This window comes from Trichosurus vulpecula, chromosome 8, assembly GCF_011100635.1.
Source record: "Trichosurus vulpecula isolate mTriVul1 chromosome 8, mTriVul1.pri, whole genome shotgun sequence".
NCBI lineage: Eukaryota > Metazoa > Chordata > Mammalia > Diprotodontia > Phalangeridae > Trichosurus > Trichosurus vulpecula.
In genome coordinates, this window is record NC_050580.1 from 153,013,235 (window position 1) to 153,033,518 (window position 20,284).

Below are 20,284 nucleotides of genomic sequence, written 5' to 3' on the forward strand. Positions count from 1 at the left end.
GCCCTCGGCTTGTAATGACCAGTTTTACAATGAACAGATCCCTGCACACATTGAATGAGTCTGAGTCAGAAAATGAGTTTGCCTAGGTATGAGCACAGAATTTGAGAGATTACAGTTATAGAAAGTCAGAAGTAAAATTCTGAGTCATAAGTGTTTCGATGATCATATTCACTAGCATCACTGAAATTGGGACATAATACCCCTTGTTGCTGTTTTTGCCCTGGTGAATGATTCTATCTTGATAGTAGACTAGTTTACAAATAAAAAAAGAAAAGCTTATGTAGTCACCAGCCTGGTCAGAGGATTTCACAGGAAATAGGATCCAGAGGATAGAGTGGGTAGGAGCACAGGAGACATAGAAACAGGTATATGTGAGCGGGAAGAACGATGAGAAGTACATTGAGCTGTGTCTTCTCCCTCAAGGGATGATGCAGTGAGATAAAGGGGGGGTTTACCTAACTAAAACAAGTTCTCTCTTTTTTTAAAATTTATGTCTTTATCTGTTGGCATAGACCTTGTTATTGACAGTAAACGGATTCTAATCATTCTGCATGAAGTGCATTCAAAATATAGTGTGAATGATGGGGGGCCTTTTGTTGTATTTTTCCAGAACATTAGCCCACCACCATTCTGCCATGGTTCAGCTTATCTCTTCTCTGCAGTTTCCGTCCTACAGAACCTCATCCACAAACTGTTCATATTAGGAGAGCTGAAGGATGTTGTAGATTCAAAGGCTTGATTTTGCTCCTAGCTGTCGAGGCACATTTTACCACTCATCTTGAATAAAGGAGTTAACAGTCCCAAAAGCAGCGTACAAGCACCACAGCCATGAACATCTAAGAAAACCCTCAAGCTCTTGGCCCTTCTAACACAGTGAAATTAAAATAAAGAAACAGTAGTGTTGTGTGAATTGAATTTCCAATTCCTACACACTCCGCCGTGTTATAATCCTGCTTTGGTACCTAATTACCTTAGTTTCTTGTTTATCTGTTTTAGGTTTGTTGTTTGGGGTTTGAGCAGCTTTCCTGGGCTTAGGACTTTCTTTTTGTTTCTTTATAGCCCGAAAGAATTTCAGGGGAGCAGTATGGAATACATTCTGATGTTTGGAGCTTGGGAATCTCTTTCATGGAGGTAAGCTAAAAAAGTGGATATGTCTGTGCATATCTGTACTTGGGTGTCCTGCCAGTGGGAAGAATAGAGACTTGGAAAAATTGAAACTGAGAGGTTTTGTTGTGTTAAATATGTGTATTTATGTGTACACACATTTTTATCTACATATGTATGCATGTGTATGCACACACAAGGTGTGATTATAAAATGTAAAATAATGGAACCGCTTTTCATGTATGAGTCTTGTGTGTTTGCAGACTCACTCTGAATGAAGTTACAAAAGGGAAGTTCCAAAAAATATTTTGACAGTAACTGTCTTAGTGGAACAAGTACATAGTTGCCCAAGATGGTTGCGTTAAAGGATTACACTCATTCTGTGTGAGTTTTGGTATGTTTCCTAGAATAAAATCCATCTCATTACATGATAGTTGTGTACATATTTGTATATGTCTGTGTTTGATGTGCTGATAGATAATGTAATAAGGTTCTAGTTGTTTTTAACAGGGGTTTCAGTGTCTTTAAACTTTTCAGCTGTATCTAGAATGGACTTAATCATAGCAGGTCAGATATAACCCCACTGGAACTTTACAGTCAGCTTCCTGTAGATTGACCTTTGGTCTACAGGGACATTCCTACAGATTTATGTTGAAAATACATCTGACCCAATCTGGCTAACTATAAATAGAGTGTTTCATTCTGAACACTCACAAGTGCTTCAAAAATAGTTTTTTAAATACACATTGATTTAAAAAGCAAAAAGATTTCTTAAAAGACAGAGACAGATCTTTCTTAACAGAACATATGCAGCTAAGGTTACAGTGACCACTTCAGCTTCTTTTGATCAAATGCATTGTCTGTAATGCATGAATGAAGTTTTATTCATAAGAAGCAATTTTCCTTTGCTAAAAAAAGTATAAATAAAGTGTCCTATTTTTATTAAACCGTGTTCTCATATCCCATTTCATAAAAGGATAGTGAAGAGAAAATAGACTGTGTATATACATCCTAACAATGAACAAACACCCAAAGTTGAGTTTTTCGTTTCAGCAGTTCCTAAAGTTTATTGGTAAATGATCCTATTTCAGGAAGTGAAGAGTCACCAATATTTTGTATTTGTAGGAACCTCTCTACTTTTAAAAATAATTATCCTTTTCATATTTTCCAAATTTATCATCACATATATTATTAAATTACTACTTGTTATGTATAGTAAGTGAAATAGTCCATTTTTGTCCTCCACTAATTTCCATGTACAACTACTAAGTTCTCTGGTACTGACAAGAACATATAGTATGGTGTAATTAACTGCCTAGGTACAAGTAAAAAAAATTTCAGAGGAATTATAGTATTATAAGGGTTCATAACTAATAACTTCATTATTTACAATGAATATGAAGTTTTGCTTTGGGTATATGTTGGGTTTTGTTGATCTATTAATCTAAAGCTGATGAAGAGTATCTATAAAAATGCCAATAGATTCACTCCATTTATTGTCTGTTACTTGCCTTCCAGTTTCATCTATAAATGGTCTTGGGAAGATCTGGCTTAGCCAAACTTTCTGCAGAATCATTTTCCCTACAGCAGGGGTGGAGAACCTGCAGCTTTGAGGCTCTAGGTCCTCAGCCTTTTGACTGAGTCCAAGTTTTACTTTTATTTACTTTTTTTGCTTTTAGTGGGGTATTTGTTGTGTGAAGTTTGGATTCAGACAAAGTTGCAGGTTCACCACCCCTGCTGCACCATTGTTTTCTATTTTGCCAGGTGATATTATTTATAATCTTCTGTTGTTCTCATTTGTAGCACTTTGCAAGTGAGCTTATCTCCAGTGCTATCCCTTTGGCTTCCATATTGTTCTGCTTGACAAGTAAATCTAGTGGTTTCTGAGCTATTTTGGCTTCCTTATTATCCATTTCCCAGGGGTGTGTGTGTGTGTGTGTGTGTGTGAGAGAGAGAAAGAGAGAGAGAGAGAGAGAGAGAGAGAGAGAGAGACAGGTGGCGGGGTGGGGGGGGTTAGGGAGAGAGAAGCTTGTTTGAATAGTTCACTCTATGGTACTCTAAATGTGAAATCCTTGTCCACTAACCATTGAGCTGTCGTAACTGGATATGATATTTTCCTCTCATCTTTATCCTTTTTTCTGACTTGGTATCAATTTTTTTAATGTCTCCTTCACAAGTAATTGTCCATTTCCTATATGTTAAGATAAAATCATTTTAATTTTTTGGTGTACTCCATGTCCAGTGCCTTTCAACTTTCTTCTTGAAGAAAATTTTCTTGACATATAGGCAGGTATATAAAGCCTTCGCATTATAGACAGTCTTTGGCCCTAAACGATATTTTCCAACAGATTTTTCACCCCAACTCTACCTCCTTTGCTTTGAAGTCACTGAGTATTAATCAATATGTTAACTTGGTTTGAAGGATCTTGCCAAGTTTTTTGTAGAATTTCTCTGCCTTTTCAGCCTCTGCAATGTAAGATGCTGATAGCTCCATAGTGATCTTTTTGCTTGTGCTCATCATGATCTTTGCAAGGCAATGGTAGATCATGTTTTTCTGTGCCTTTGAGTATGTGATGAAACAAATTTCACCAATCATTTTATTTGCTCCTCCAAGCAGAACCCAAGAGCCATCCTTCCACTTGACTCTAGCTTCCTTATGTCTTCTACTTTCAGTCATAGTGAGAATATCAATATTGATACAGACTAGTTCCTTCAGTAGAAGGTCAACTCATTGATATTTGGAAAAGATCTCACATTTAAAATACTAATAACAAAATTAATGTTTACATGCTATCTTAAAATTGTTTAAGTCTTAGTACTTTCTGCACCCTTTCCTGTTGTTCTTTAGTTATCGCTCAGGAGTAGAAGACAGTGGCATAAAATTGAAGGTCATTCTATATTGGGGGCAGGGGAGTGCTTCGTGTATTGCTGTGGCCTCACAATTCATCTCCTAGCACCCAACCTACTGGTGATGGGCCTCTCCATAGTTATTGAAAATGGTTCTCAGTCAGCAGATAAAGTCTAATTCCTTACCATCCCAAGATTATATTCCATCCACTCCGTATGTATCTTGATTATACCTAGTTATTTACATGTTGCTTCCTCATTAGAATGTAAGCTCCTTGAGAGCAGGGACTGTTTTGCCTTTCTTTTTATCCCTGCATTTAGTACAATACCTGGCATGTGACAAACACCTAATAAATGCTTGTTGACTGATCCAGGAAGATGAAGGGATAACACATAACCCTAGGGCTACATTGGTGTACATAAAATATTAGTAGACCTATAATAAGTCCCCTCAGCTTATTAAGTGATTTCTGCACAAAAGATTTAAGGAAGACTAGGATGAGATATGATATAGACTCCCTCCCCTCCCCTCACCCCAACTCTCTAAGAGATTGTTGATCCAAGAAAGTATTGAAGAATATCTAAAAGCTCATTTCCACTTGTTCAGGAAAATTTTCATAGAGGGGGTGGAGGCAGGATATTTGTATGACCTTTGGAAGAAAAGAAAGAGGACATTTCATTTTTGAGGGTGGGTGGAACTCAAAGCATAGGGAATGAAATGAGAGAAGATGCAAGTCTGAATGTAAAAGATATGAGAAAAACCATAGAATGTTTGAGTAGAGAAAACAGTAAAGGAATGAAATGGTGAGGAGAGAGACAACAGTGGTCAGGGAATCTAATGAAGGGTTTTGAAGCTAAGTGTGAGAAACTTAGTCTCAATGCAGAGAAAAAAAGCATGACATGGAAGGATAGGAAAGTCATATACAATGTAATATTTGGAGTTGAAAGAGACCTTAGAGATTAAATAATCTAATCCACTCCCCTAATTTTACAAATATAGAAACTAAAACCTAAAGGACAGATGGTTCTCCCAAACACTCATTATTCCAACCACCCAGTCACCAAGCTGGGTTTCAAACTAGGTCCTCTAACTCCAAAGCGAGGGCTCTGCTGTAGGATGCTGCCCTTCAGTTTATTTGTTAAACAAATATGTATCTCATGATGTTTTCCTATATCTGCATAACTGGAGCCATATAGAGATTATTGCTTCTTTCTAGCTTACCATCGAGGATACGTTTGTTGATATAGAAAGATGAGTAAAGGAAGTAAGACCAAATAGAGCAGCAAACCAATATGCATTTAAACAATAAATACCATTTAGGTTAACTAGTGTCTAGTTTGGGAGATGGAGAGCGGATAATGTCATTGAGTCCTCAAATGAGAAAGTTTGAGTTTTCATAAAGAGGGCATGTAATAAAGAATTCATAGACACAGCATAATTCTGAAGGAACAAGATATATGAGATCACTTAAAGTAAGAGTTGTTAACCTGGGGTCTAGAAAGGTTTTTTTTAATGTTTTGATAACTATATTTTAATATGAATCGTTTCTTTTATAATCCCAAATATTCTGTTTTATGCATTTAAAAATATTATTCAGCGAAGAGGGCAGTAGGCTTCATCAGTCTCCCAAAAGGGTCCATGCAAGGGTGTGCTAGAGCCAACTCATACTGGCTTGCCAGAGACAGTTGCTAAATTTTCAGTATGATCCTTTACACATTGGAAATTTGCAAATACTGCAAATTGTGACTTGATTTTTTTTTATTGTTTTAACTTAAGAAAGGGATAGATAAAATGTTAATAATGGTGATTAAGTTTAAAAGTGTGTCGTGTTTTTGGAGAGCCAGTTGTTAAACATTTACTGTTTACCCCAGGGTTCATGACACAGAAATGGTTAGGGACCCCCGATTTAAAATCACGAGAAAGTTGATCCAAGAAAAAGAATCAAAGAACAAATCTCTTCATTTCTGTCTTGTCTAGGTTAAGGTTCCCAGAAAATAAAGTGAAATATGTATGTTTGTATGTATGTATGTATGTATGTATGTATTATTAGTATTCTAAAAGTGTGGTGTTCAAATTACTTCCTGAAACATTATCACAGCGCTTGAAGGAAGAAGTAATAGTCTTCTTATATATCTCATTGCTGTTGATCTGTGGCCTCATATTTATAGAGATGTCAAAATGTGACACCTAAATAGTAGAAACAGAAAGCCAAGCAAGGTGATCCTGTGTATGATCCTGGTTGCTCCCCATCAGAAATCTAAGGGGAAATGAAGCACCAGACTCTATGAAAACATCTGAAGTTTATCAATCAAATATAAATGCTGCTTTCTACTTGTGTAGCTACTCCCCTCAAAGTATTTCCAGACAAACAGCCTTATTTGTTCTTCCAGAATGACTGTAATGTAAGGAAAAAAAGAAATAATTATTTTCATTTTTGAGACTGGGAAACTGAGCCAGAGCAACAACAACAGAATGATCAAGGCCATTTGTGGAGGCCGAACATCCCAGCAGAGGACTCTCTCCACAGACTGTACCCACTCCATGAAGTTCTTCGGTATAAGAACCAAAGGACAGTCTTCCTCTTTGAGGCTCTTTCTTGATAATTTGTTTACTATTTTCCCTTGTCACCATGTAGTCATCTTCCCCATTGGCAGATGAGATAATAAAATAATATTATACTTTCTTAAGAAGTGGCATTTAAAAATCAGCAAAGAGACAGATGCATCTGGGTCTTAAGTTTGCAAAGCCTTAATAGTAAACTGTGTATTATATTGGAACAAAAACTTTCTCTTTTTCCCATCAGACAGCCTTGATAGCCTTATGCAGAATTTGAAGTTGACAAACCACTAAGATGGAAGCTTTACTTAATAAGGAAAAAATGAGATCATTCCTTTGGAGCATAGCAATTGCTAAGGTTTAATAAATGGAAAAGAGAGGTCCTACCATATTGCTTATTTTAGGTGACTTGATTCTCGCAGTTTTTGTGTAAGGAGTTTTCCCCTGTATTTATCACACTGCATAGACCCAATTTGCATATAAGAGTGATGCACTCTTAAACTCCCCTTTTAGTCGTGAGAAGACCTCTTTAATTATGGCATGTGATATTAAATCTCTGGACAAAAATCAGTTGTGTTGCTATGGTACAGACTCACAGATACTCAGTGCAAGAGAGTTTAACAAGAGGTTTAAGTAGAATTATAATGCAAAACTCATGAACTAGGACAAAATGGAAGAATTAATCCTGCCCCAGGATATTCATGTGCATCTCTTGGAAAATCGATGCATATGTGAATCAGTACAGTTGAGGATTTCATAGGATATACAGTCTTGTGGTTCATACACATGACTTCAAGATTGAACTTTAAAATGTAAAATGTTTAATACATAATAACTAGGGCTAGTTTTAGGCAAATGACAGTTAGTTTGTTTGGTTTAGTTTGTGTTTTACAGTTGCCCATTTTATATTTAATATCTTTTCCTGGGACAGTTTTTGGCACCTAAAAGACTTTGGTTCACAATTACTCCAATTCATGGGTAGTTCGGCACTTACATGCCACTTTAAATCTCTAGGAAAGTGGGTCACTATTGGGATATTATTGGTGGTGGGGGGAGTAGATGGGTTAAAAATCAAGTACACATATGCTACTACCTGAAAAGTCAAAATTAGAAAAATAAATAATTACCTTTTAAGATATTTTAATTTGGTTTTAAAAAAATCTATTAATTTTGACCAAACCTCCTATGAATATTGGTTGAAGAAAGGGATTCTACACAGGCCTCTTACAACTAAAATACATTTCCTTTTTAATAACAGCTAGTATGCGCCCTCCTTGTATTTAAAAATAAAAATACACAGCATTATAAACATTCAGCTAACTCGTTTACATTTACCATGCTCCATACCAATTACATATTTATCCTTAAAAAAAGGAGAGAACCATTTCATTCCTTAATATGTTCTTGTTGGACATGCCCTCAAAGTTTATTTTATTTTTTTTTATTTAGGATTCTATATGAAGAGTTATTTTAAACCTTGTTAGGCTGGTCGTAGACAAACCTGGCAGGCATTTACACTGTAGCTGGTATCAGGCAAACATCTTTAGTGCATGTATTTTGCTCTTTTCACTCAAGTGCACTCTCTCCCTTTGTTTTTCTTCTACTTTATGCTGTCTCCTGAGCCAGGCTCACAGAACAATTTGGCTCGGTGTGCTTTGTTAATTGGTATGTCATCTGATCCTTTGAGACCTCTCTTCAACATGATCACTGTTTTATTGAAGTGGCTTGAGTGATGTGTTAAATGATGAAAGCAAGGACAGCAGTTTAGAAAAATGTCTCAGGATAGGTGAAGAAGATATTCAGAGCGCCATACGAGGTCATGGTCATTAAAGTAACACCATCAATTGATGTGGGGATAGGTGGTATTTCTAGGTTATATTCTACTGGCAAAGAGTAGAGCTAGAGTTTATTCTAGAGTTTTATACTTCTTGTTGGGGTTTTAAAAAAATCTAAGCTCAGCCTTGATATTCTTATACCTGTAGAGTTAGCCATTTACTCTTAAGTCCTTCCTAAGTACTTTCTTAACACTGAAGCAACACAGTTGCTTCAGAATCTTATCTCTTTTCCATAATATTTATTTAAGTTAAATCCTATTTACAGGATGATGGTTATACTGTGTTTCCATTTTTATGTAACAGTAGGAGAAGTATACCTATATGTTATATATCTAGAGATTTTTCTTCCCTTTTTCCCCCTCCCCCTTAGTATTTCTATATCATGGAACTACTTCATTTTTTTAAGTGACCTTTGGCACAGCTTACAATCAGAATGTGAGTTTTTGTTGGGGAAATGGAAAACAATAGTTATACATAAATATCAGTAATTTTTTTTTTTGCTCGATAGGTAGGTTTTAGCATGAGAAGTGAAAGCAATCTGGTATAGCAACCACATTCTTGGGAAATCTTAAGAACCAACTCTGTTGGCCTGTTTGCCATCATGCTAAAGCAAATAAATTAATGTCAGAACAGACTCTTTAAAAAAATGAAGTAGATGCTTCACACTACTAGCAGATACATAGGACACAGTAAATTAGATGAAGTAAAAATAGAAATACTATATAGCTTAGGTCCTCTAGCCTAGTTTTCTGTCTGACAGACCTCCATAAGAAGTCTGGGAATATGGTGGTAGTTTCCTTCCATATTTTTCTCAGAGTTTCTAATTGCTTAGGCTTCTAATTCCAATATTACTAAACTCCACCTTAATAATGATGACTCTCTTTTCCATTAGTTTATCTAGACGTAACTATTCTCTGATATGTCCTAATAAAACAGGTATAAATGATGAGAGATAAGTAGCTACAGCTACTTGTTCATATGTGTATACTTTGCATCAAGGATTTGTGATTTCCTCAGTGTAGATAATGTCTCTGAGGACACTCCTCACCTTTAATAAATGTTCTTATGAGTTGCTGTGAGGAGAAACATTCAACTTCCTATGGCCCTTCTTTTGATGATTTGTCTCTTCACACTAGCTCGGCTGGTCCTTGAGCAATAAGACATGTAGAGTGCCCCAAAAAGTCTTGATGCAGTTTTAAGCTATTAAATCTTTTTAAACTATTAAAGTTTTAAAGTACACCAAGGCTTTTGGGACATCCTTTGTAGTCTGTTCCTAGGCCTGTTTTTGAAGCTTTGCCAGTGTAGTCAGAACTATCAGAGCATGTGCTCCACTGTAGCCTTCCAGAAACCTAGGACCATTCTGGGTCCCTGATAAGGTTTTAGAGTAAGACTTTAGTGAAGGAGAACCTCTGCAATATTATCATCAAATATTTATTGAACTTTTATTGAGTACCTAGCACTAAACTAGATACTTCGGAAATTTAACAATACTTAAATACTGTCCCCAGTTCTGAATAGTTTATATCTAATAAAGTATATAGCAGTACTCTGTATGCCCTGAACATTCAGTCAACATATATAGTAGAAATCACAAATATCAAATGGTATATCATCTCTCTGTTATTATTCTAGTAAATTAGAACATTCAACTTTGATTATGAGATATGCATTTTTTGGCCCATTGTGCAAAAAAGGGACAAATTTTAAGTCTAATCAAAGTAGCTGGTAACTAATGATTTTTGGATGTCCAATGATAAGAGCTGGTAATCTTTAGTTCATTACTATCAGCTTTTCTGTATCAGAAAAACTGTTCTCAGAGTTGGCACTGGCTGACCACTCTCAGTGCAAGTTCTAAGCATTTAAATTGGGATTGAGGAGACTACTTATTCTTCCCTTGGTGACCTCTATTAAGGATTACATATGGAAATTTGATCTGATTCCTGTATGTGTCTTATGTGCTGGTGCAGCTAATGAAGAGACTTACTCACTGACCAGATTTGTCTGTAGAAAACCAGTGGTAGGGAAAAGAGTCAAAGAGGAGATGCATCCAGAAGAATGAGAAATGTGAAGACAAGTTCCATTAGAATGGAGTCAGAACTATGTGGTCCTCTGATCCTTTGGCTGTGGTTGTGCACAAAAGCATGAAATAGCATCTGCCACCCATCCTCTCTATCCCCTATTCCCAAATAGGGCTTTCAGCTGTGTTTTAGCCAAGTTTTCTTCAGTGGCCATTGTGGAGGGTAGAGTGGGGGAGCGGGGATGGGGAGGGTGGGGAGGAGGTTGTTAGTTTCTCCAAAACTATTGAAACTAATTGCATAATGAGGTTTTTGTTGTTGTTCAGTTGTTTGAGTCATGTCCAACTCTTCATGACCCCATTTGAGGTTTGCTTGGCAAATATACTGGAGTGGTTTGATGTTTCCTTCTTCAGCTCATTTTATAGATGAGGAAACTGGGGCAAGCAGAGTAAAATGACCTGCCCAGGGTCACACAGCTAGGAAATGTCTGGGGCCAGATTTGAACTCAGGAAGATGAGTCTTCCTGACTCCAGGGGCTATTCATTGAGCCACCCTGATTCATTTCATCACAAAAGTATCAAAGCAGAGATTAATGCCCATCTGTCAGGAATGCTATAGGAAGACTTCTTCCTTGACCTCCAGTGACTTCCAATGTGTCTTCTAACTCTAGCTCCATGATGCTATGATATTTCTGCAGCTAATACTGTGATATCTCTAGGAACTTCGTTAACTTTTGGCCAGAACTCTATGAACAGTACCAATAGTTAAATTAATTGGCCCTTTAAAAGATGTATCAAACTCCATGAACAAGCTACAGACCATGTTTGTACACAGATTCTGTGTGTACTAGATCTGTTGTCGTTTACTGGCACAACATCATTTTAACAAATGGTATTGCAGTATGCAACATGGAACTTTATATTGAAGCACTTATATATCCCTAATCTCTTTTAATTTTTATGACAACCCTCTGAGTTTTTCCACAGCATTCCTGACAGATGGGCACTAATCTCTGCTTTGATACTTCTTATGATGGAGGGCAGCTAGATGGCACAGTAGATAGAGCACTGGGCCTGGAATCAAGAAGACTCATCTTCGTAAGTTCAGACCTGGCCTCAGATACTTACTGGCTGTGTGACCCCGGGCAGATTGCTTGACCCTGTTTGCCCCAGTTTCCTCATCTGTAAAATGAGCTGGAGAAGAAAATGGCAAACCACTCTGTGTATCTCTTCCAAGAAAACCCCAAGTGGGGCCATGAAGACTTGGACGTGACTGAAACTACTGAACAGCAATGAGTTGGATAGGACTGGTATTATCATCCCCATCTGACATAGGAGGTAATGAAGGTCCATTATGTTATAACTTGCCCAAGGGATACAAAAACAAAAAACATCAATAAAACATACTTAAAAGCAAACTCTTGCCCAAGGTCACCAGACAAGTGAACGGTTAGAACCCAGCTCTCCTGACTCCTACTCCAATGCTTCTTCCACCATACCATAGAGGAGGGCAAGTAAGTAGATGGGAAAAAAAAATGTTAGTGCTATCACAGATGAGATGATATTCATAAGGTACTTTGCAAATCTTAAAGCTCTGTGTATAAGTTTAATTGAAAATAGACAAATAAAAATACCTAACTTTATCTGTAAAATCTGATGCCTATCTTCTGTGTTTAAGGAGAATGTAGAAGGTAGTTCAGTCTTTGATATATCCTCTCATTTACAAGTAACACAGCAATATGTTTGTAGTAGATGGATGCACACCAAGCAAAAGAGATTTGCAGATTTCTGCCATTTGTAGCAATCTGTCAGGAGCCTTCCCCTGACCTATAGCTGAATGACTGTGTTTGTCATCTTCCAGCTTACCAAAGGTAAAGATGAATTGCATGAATGTTGGAAAACAGAAAACAGGGCATTGTGTTCCTAGCACTAGGCAGAACAAGGCATTGACCTCACTTGATTTTAATTTGATTGACTTTTGAAATATCCAGAGATCATCAGAATCATATAGATTAGGGTACATCTTGAAGACCAGTCCTCTGTATAACATAGAGTTAGATGCTTATTGTTAAAAGACTTATTGAACAGAAAAATTTAGAAAAGAAGAGCATTGAATGCCTATCCCAGACATATGCATCCAGAGATCCCTATTGTGATAATAGCTGTGAACTACTGGAATATTAAGTAGATATTAAGGTGAATATTAAGTAAATATATTAAAAACATCATTCCTTCAGTCTTACTTGGAGACTTCAAGTACTTGTTGAATTAAACACAGATAGATTTGCGTGCTTTGGGGTACTACAAATTGGAGCTTTTCTCCTTGTCATAGCTTAACCTTATTTAAACTAAGAAAATTCATTGCAGTTTTTAAAAAAACAACAACAACAAACTACCCATTTAACCAATGATGCTTAAACATGAAGAATAGTCATTTTCTTTGTTAACATTTCTTTCCATAACAGTGACATAAGCAGGGCTTATCTGTGTGAGACTTGCAAACACTATTACTCAAATCGAGAGGTTCTAACATTCATCAGAGATATGTAAAATAAAAATCAAATGTGTTTGTCACTGTGTTAAATCTCCACCTGTGAGAGACCATCATCATGGGATTAGAGCTGGAAGGGACCTTAGAGGTCATCTAGTCCAATCCCCTCATTTTGCAGATGAGGAAACTGAGACCCAGGGGAGTTAACTGAGTTTCCCAAGGTCACAGAGTAAGGGGATGGATCCAAGACTTTAACCCAGGTTGTCTGGTTCCAGAGCCTGTATTTCTCCCACTCAGCCATGCTGCCTCCCTGGGGAGATGTCAGTGAAGAATCACGTAAATAAAAAGCATGATATGGAACTGTCATTTTTCTCAACAAGTCAAACAACTTTTAATTAATATGAACATCGTACAAGGTTCAGAGTCAAATACCCTAAGTTATACAAAGAAGTATAACATGTCCTTACCATCAAGAAGCTTATAATCTAGCTAGACAAGCCATGAATACATTGAATACTACAGTATCTCAAGGATATGTTATTTGGGCTGTGGATCCAAACCCTCTAATACTTTAGCAGAACATCTTCATAAATTATTATGGCTGAAAAAAAAATCACCTGATGAGCTTCTGCCAGACTTATCTGGAATGATCTTCAACCCATGGACACAGCCTATCACCAAGACTACTCAGCACCTTTGCAACTTGGTGGGACCTTCCAAAGCTTGTGTTACACTGCCATAACCTTTGAGAAAGCAGGGTCCCTTGGTCCCTTATGCTCTTGGAGGAGTCAGTATGTGAGACTTCAATAGAAGAAATATTCAAATGCCAAATATATCTTTGCTTTCATTAATTTGTATATTCCCTCCAAAAATGTAGGTTGCAATGAGCCATCCATGCTTACACATGTTGTCCCTATCTCCATCTTGCAGGAAGGACATGGGCCATCTATCGGTTAACCCTTTTGTCATGTGACCAGCCCATCTTCTTTTTCAGTTATATATATTTTTTGATGACATTCTTTACACTAGTTTCCCTTTGTAAATCATGTCCTCCATGTATCTGTTCAGTGTGGGACAATGGAAATAGTGCAGAAATTCAAGTCACAGGACCTGAGTTCAGATCCTGGCTCTGTAGCTTACATAACCCATTTGGTCTTGGGCAAATCACTTAGTCACTTTGGATGTATGTTTCCTCCACTTTAAAATGAGGAGATTGGACTAGATCATTTCTAAGGTCCATGCTAGTCCTACATTTATAATCATCTAGTCTGTGATTCTAACGTATGCCAGATCATGAAACACGAGTCTCTAAAGAGGAAACATGTGCCAAGGTTTTGTTTGTTTTTTTTAAACCAACAAGATTAAATAACAACAAATCTAAACAGGCAAAGGATTTGACAGGATAAAGTATTTCCAGATGAATGGTAGAGACAGTGATTGGTGTGAACTCAGAGTATGAATAGAGCTCTATGGAAAGGAGCGATCTGGGTAGGTTTCATGGAGGAAGAGGCTTGAGTGGCTATTAAAGGATAGATAGGTTGAGATTCCATCTGTTAATCTGTTGCTCCTCCTCTCCTTAACAAGAAAACCAAATGCCCTTGATGGTACATGTTGAGCTGTGCAGATATGTTTGCAAAAATCACTTTTCACTTGGAAAAATAAAATGTTTGCTCTCATCCGTCATGAGTAAACTATATCATTCTTTAATTCAGAATCTCTCACTGCAATCCCCCTCAGTGCACAGAACACGATTAAAAAAGAGACCTTTACAGCCATTTTAAGTGACTTGTAGAGATTTAGCTATGTACTCAGATATTGTAATTACCACTGCTCTGAGTAGAGTCACTGATGGAAATCAACATGGAACAATTAAAATGTCTTTAAAGCTACAATTTGGGGAATCTCAGTATGGAGATTTTTTTTTTAACAACTACTACTAGCCCTCCGGTGTTTACTATAGGTTAGCTGAAAGTTTCTGTTTAAGTCCGACATTCATATTCTTTGAAGGGAGTGTTTAGACAGGTTTCTTTTGTTGGGCCTATGGGTGAGTTCCTAGGCCTTTTTGGAAAGGAGGAAGGAAATTTTGAAAGGGAAGTAGCAGTGGGGCATATGTGTTCTTGGGGTGGACGTGGCGTGACCGAGATTTAAAGAATCAAAGTGGTAGCATTCAGCATGAAACCCACTTTTCATCATCCTTACCCAGCCATCACAATGAAGAAAGACAGTGTCCAGCTGTAGCAGTAGTTTGGTAGTGGGAGAATTAGAAGTAAAGGTACTAGTGCCCGAGGGGTGGGTCATGAATTAATAATTGCTATGTGGCGGATGAGCCCCATCAGAAGAGCTGAAAATGAGGAAGTTGCCTTGCAGAGTGCTATCAATCACTCAGTGACCATAACTTCCAGTAATTAGTGTATTTTATGGGCCTTTGCTTCAGTGGCTCGAAAGCACATATGCTCCAGTCACAGCTAAACTTTGCCGGAGTAATATTCCAGGATGATTTATCCTCCTGCTGCACTGGGACGTAACCCTATATTAGGTGAAGATTGTGAACTAAGCTGCAATAAAGTGTAAGTTTAGGTACAGTTTGCCCAGGTTGAGACCTCCATGTATCATGCTTTCCAGCATTCACAGTTCGGCTGCAGTGGGCAATCATTTTTAACAGTGAAACAAATACAGCAATTAAAGGAACAACATTAGGATATTGTACTTGTGAATTACTGTTGCCCTCTCTGTATAAGCACCCACTGTAATAAGCCCATCTCTAATTAAAAAAAAAAAAGCCCACACTATTAGAGGCATTTATTCGTAATGCTTTCTTTTCTGTATTATTATTATCATTATTGGTGGTTTACTGGGTAAAGCATAGAACATTTGGAATGACAGATAAGTACAGCTGTTTGTTTTATCTATTTTGGCATCATTGTGTTTGGGTCCCCCAAGTTAAAGGCATTGCTTAGAACTGTGTTTTATAGGAAGAGCCTGGTAAAGATATGCTGGCCTTTATAAGCACTGAAGTATGTTAAAGAGCAGGAGTGATGCAAATACAGCAGGGGCTAAACTGTCAGGATGGGGATCTTCACCCTTCACACAAAGAAAAATGTGTTATCTGTAAAATCTCCTGAGAGCGCAGCATTCTCTCTGTAGGCACAATGGATACCACACTCTATTTTCAGGAGTTTTTGCAGAAAATACACTTGACTATTGTCTAAACATCGATGGAGCCCAGAATTCTTCATCATTTAACAAGTTCTGCTACCAGCCCACGGTGTGATGTTGGGCAAATTCTGATACATCCTTAGTGTCCTCCTCTACAAAACAAGGACAAGAATTCTTTTTTCAGTGAAGCTTTTGGAGATCCTTTAGAGGAATGTATTATGGGAAAATCAAGCATTGACAAGTAGGCTAACAAGATCACTGCTGTTCTCCAAACACTGCAAGATCAAGATGTTTCCATATCATTCTAATAAGTTTCCTTAAATTTGCTTAATTAAACACTAGCGCTAAACTTCATTTCTAAAGTCCAGAGGTTGAAAGGAGTGCATAGTCTGGCACTACTGTCATATTTATTGCCTTGTCTTTAATTTGCAATGTATTTTAATATTGTACAAGTTAAAAAATAATAGTGAAACAAACTAATTGTCTTTAATTAAAGTGAATTAGGTTTTGAATTTAATATATTTGTTGTAGTAAAACTGATAACAGAGAATGTCCCAAAGGTTATTAGGGCATATTTCTGTTGGGCCTGATGGTATTAGTAATAACCCTCTTTCTCATAGTTCTAGACACGAACAAATATGTCACTTCATCAGTCTCTGTTACTCGCACTTATGCCCCTCCGCAGGGGTTGCAGATTCCACAAGTTATCAGCTAATGGCGTTATACATTAAAAATTGAAGCTTTCCTCACTCCGAGGCCATTCAAGGCTTTGTTCTTAAGCCCCAGACACTTTGGAGTGCAGCTGCAAACTATAGGCAGAAGATTAAATTAATTTGTAACTCTTTTTTTTTTTGGTCCTGCATTACTAAATCCTCCACATTTAATTGAAACCCTACTTCAAGATGCTTTGTGTTTCTGCTCTTCTTTGTTGTCAGTTGAACCACGGAAGCACTTTAACACTGGTAAATTGCTGTGATATCCTTTGGATTTTTTTTTATCATGCAATAAGAGGACAGTGAAATTGATATATGAGAAGGAAAGCAAAATCTTAGGGTAGATTTTTGAGGTATTTAATATTTATTAAGGTCCTTCACCAGCATAGTTTCAGATGATTTAAACGATCTATCTAGGAGTGAGTAAATTGGTCTTGGAATGAAATCTCACCTAGGGAATTTTATGTAATCCAGTAGTTAAGTCTGATTTTTGAAAGTTTCCCCGTGTCTGAATGTTTCAGACTGGCTGCTGCTTTTCTATAAAATGAGGGTTTAACGGCAGCACACAATCTAAATGCAAAATCCTTAGATGGAAATTTAATTGTGTAAAATGTGCACGAGGTAATTAAGAACAAATTTTAGAACATTTCAGACTATAAAGTCCTCCTTCAGCTAGATCACTGGCTATATGGTAAGTGCTTATTTTCAATTTGCAGTTATGCCGAGAAACATAGAATGTATCTAAATTAAGAATAAAAAAAAACACGCTCTTCAGCCTAACTGTAAATTTTAAAACTACTGGCATAGTGTTGTTGATAAACTAAGGAGACTTCTATCACCTAAATATATGCCCCAAACTTCCTTTCCACACTTGTATTCCGAGGACAGTATGTATTTTTTCTTTTTGTCGTTTGTACCTTAGCAATGTAGATAATTCTTAATTGCAAGGAAAACTATTTCTGTTGCTTGACTAAATAAGGATTCTCTTTCCTAACTTTTTAACTTACATTTTTTACAGAATTTCTGCCTTGTACTTTCCTCTCAATTATCATTATCTTACACATATTTGAGCTTCAGATTTTCAAATTCAACCATATTAAAATGCCTTAAACCAGTACTCTTAGGAATGAGATGAATCCCCAGTGTGATGAACTCTGTAAGAGAAGAAACTCAGAGAACATTCCTAGTTTTACAATAAAATATTAGCAGGTTGGTGTTATTTAAATGTATTCCCAACTGGTAGATGTTTTTAGAGCATTCTTTTTTGCCTTTTAAGTAATAAACTTGCCCACATTGAGCATAGTGTTCTGCAGTTTGCTGAATCTTAAGTATTTAGAATCAAAATGCACTTGAAAAAAAACAAACCAAAAACAAATGCTAAATAGGATCCAGGAGAAAGGGGGGAAAATGAAGCTTTTCCAGAGCTTCTATGTTGTGAGCTGCCCCCTTCCTGGGAGTGGAGGGGAAGTGAGTCTTTTGATAGATTGCTATTGCTTATGAGCTCCTGTATTTTTAAGTGTACTTTTTTATTGGACCTAAGCTGCCTATATTTAAATGCATTTTTTGTAAAGATGATAAAGGGAACAAAAATTTCTATTGGCATAGCCTTAATCTGTTTGCTTTGTTGGGATTTTTCTTTTTTTTTCTTTCTTTAACTGTTAACCTATTTATAAATCTAAATCTACATACAAAGGTCATTGGTTGGCTGAACTTAAACCATTTTACTCAGTAAATTTAATTAAGAAAATACAGTGCAACTCATAAGCAAATGAGTTTTTTCCTAGTTTTAAACCAAACCACCCTCTTGAGTGCTGATTGCCTTGCTCGACCCCTGGTGATACAGAAACAGGCAAAATTAAAAAGGACATTAAAGCTTCATTAAATCTGAAACACATTTAGTACAGTGACATATCTGCAGGCCATTTCAGGGAAGATTACATACTCTCTTTTGTAAGTTTTCTAATTTATAATACCTTGACAATAAAAAAGGGGGAGAGGGATTAGAGAAGAATGCAAATAGATCAATAGAGCAGTAGGGGTAAAGGATACAGAGCCAGCGTTTGCCTTTTTCTGAAATTTTCACCGTAGTGTATGCTCTCTCTTACCCATAGTGGATTCATTGATTTAAAAAAAAAAAACTTTTGACAACCCCATAAAGAACTTGTTCTTCATGCACTAGTATCTGCTCAGAGCCCTTTCCCTTATTTATTGTCTTGAAAAAAAGAGTTTGACAAAGGGCTGACTTGGTCTACCATTCTGGCACTGCCTGTCATTATCTTCCTTCTGCTTTGCCACCAGACAAATATTGTGAAGTATAAATATTGCAGCTGCATTAGGCCAGGGAACACAGGAAAATAGAGTGTTTCTTATTTGTCTTAGAATCAGTTTTTAATGCCAGCCCAATAGTTCCACTGCCTATTTTCACAAGTTGGAATGTTACTTCCTGGAAAGGTGTCCGATGGTGACAAATAATAGAGGAGGAAGGATTGTGTTCCTATTACAGTGGCCTCTACTGGTCATGGACAAGGAGCCATTCTGTCCTCCAGTGCCAAGGCAGTGCCTTGGAAGGGATTCCCCTGGGAGATTAGTTGTCAAAGAGGGATGAGGTTCAGTAGGATGTCAGGGAAATGTACAAGAAAAAGAAAGCACGGCTGGTCACAGAGTGATGAGTTCACAAGTTCAAACTCTGCCACCTGTCTCCAAGAACCTAGTTTGGACTTGTAAGGAAAGATTCCCAAATTGACCAGCCCATCCTGAATTTTCATTAGCCAGTCTTCTTGCCTGTAGGAACCGGGTGAGCATAAAGTGATGCCCAGCACCACTTCTGACTTATGCCAGCCAAAAAAGCAAGTGCTTATTTCCAAGTCTGCTTATAGTCTGGTTTTTCAAGAGGAGAAGATACATGATGGTCAGAAATATGGAGGGTTGGGATTTTTTGTTCAGATGCATGAGAAGAATGGATTTCTTCCATCTTTTCTTTTTCTTTTTTAACATTCCGTGTCCCTTTTTTTTCCCTTTAACTTTCAAAAGTCAAGGACCAGTGTACTGTGTCTATTCAGGGTCCACTTTCAACAGGGTGTTCTCAATTCATGATACAAGCATCTTTTCTTGATATGGTTAGCATCCGCTCCAGGCTGTTCTATGAGCAAAGTTTTAACCCCTAGCCAGCCAGATAAAATTCAGCACTCTTCTTTTTCTTGTCTTTTTAGGTGAAATAAATTTTTCTTGGTAATTTTATAACTCTATGAAAAGAGTACATGCAAAATATATAATCTAGAGATCCTGCTCGACAGCAGCTTTTTAGTGAGCTATCCATGTCTGTATAGAGTGATATGCACCCTTAATCAACATATTATTGACATGACAGCCCATAATGATTCCTCCTGAGCCACTATGCAAACTCCTGTTTACAAAATATTGGGGTGGACATTCAATATAATATGTAGGGACAAAGTAGCATACTTAACACTTTTAGATATTTTGTCAACATGCAACAGGCAAGCTAAAAAAAACCATTAGAGGCTTTGCTAACTACCCATTTGTGTCTTTTCTCTTTATGTTGGGAAG

General features: G+C 37.1%; 1 protein-coding gene across 3 annotated transcripts in view; it reads left to right on the forward strand.

The window, feature by feature from the left end:
* MAP2K5 (mitogen-activated protein kinase kinase 5) overlaps nucleotides 1–20,284 on the forward strand; it is a 283,285-nt gene that overhangs the window by 175,694 nt on the left and 87,307 nt on the right. For all 3 annotated transcript variants that reach the window (XM_036736975.1, XM_036736976.1, XM_036736977.1), the window contains one exon: nucleotides 1,060–1,131. In XM_036736975.1, coding sequence (XP_036592870.1) covers nucleotides 1,060–1,131 — 72 coding nt within the window. The remainder of the gene's footprint in view (nucleotides 1–1,059; nucleotides 1,132–20,284) is intronic.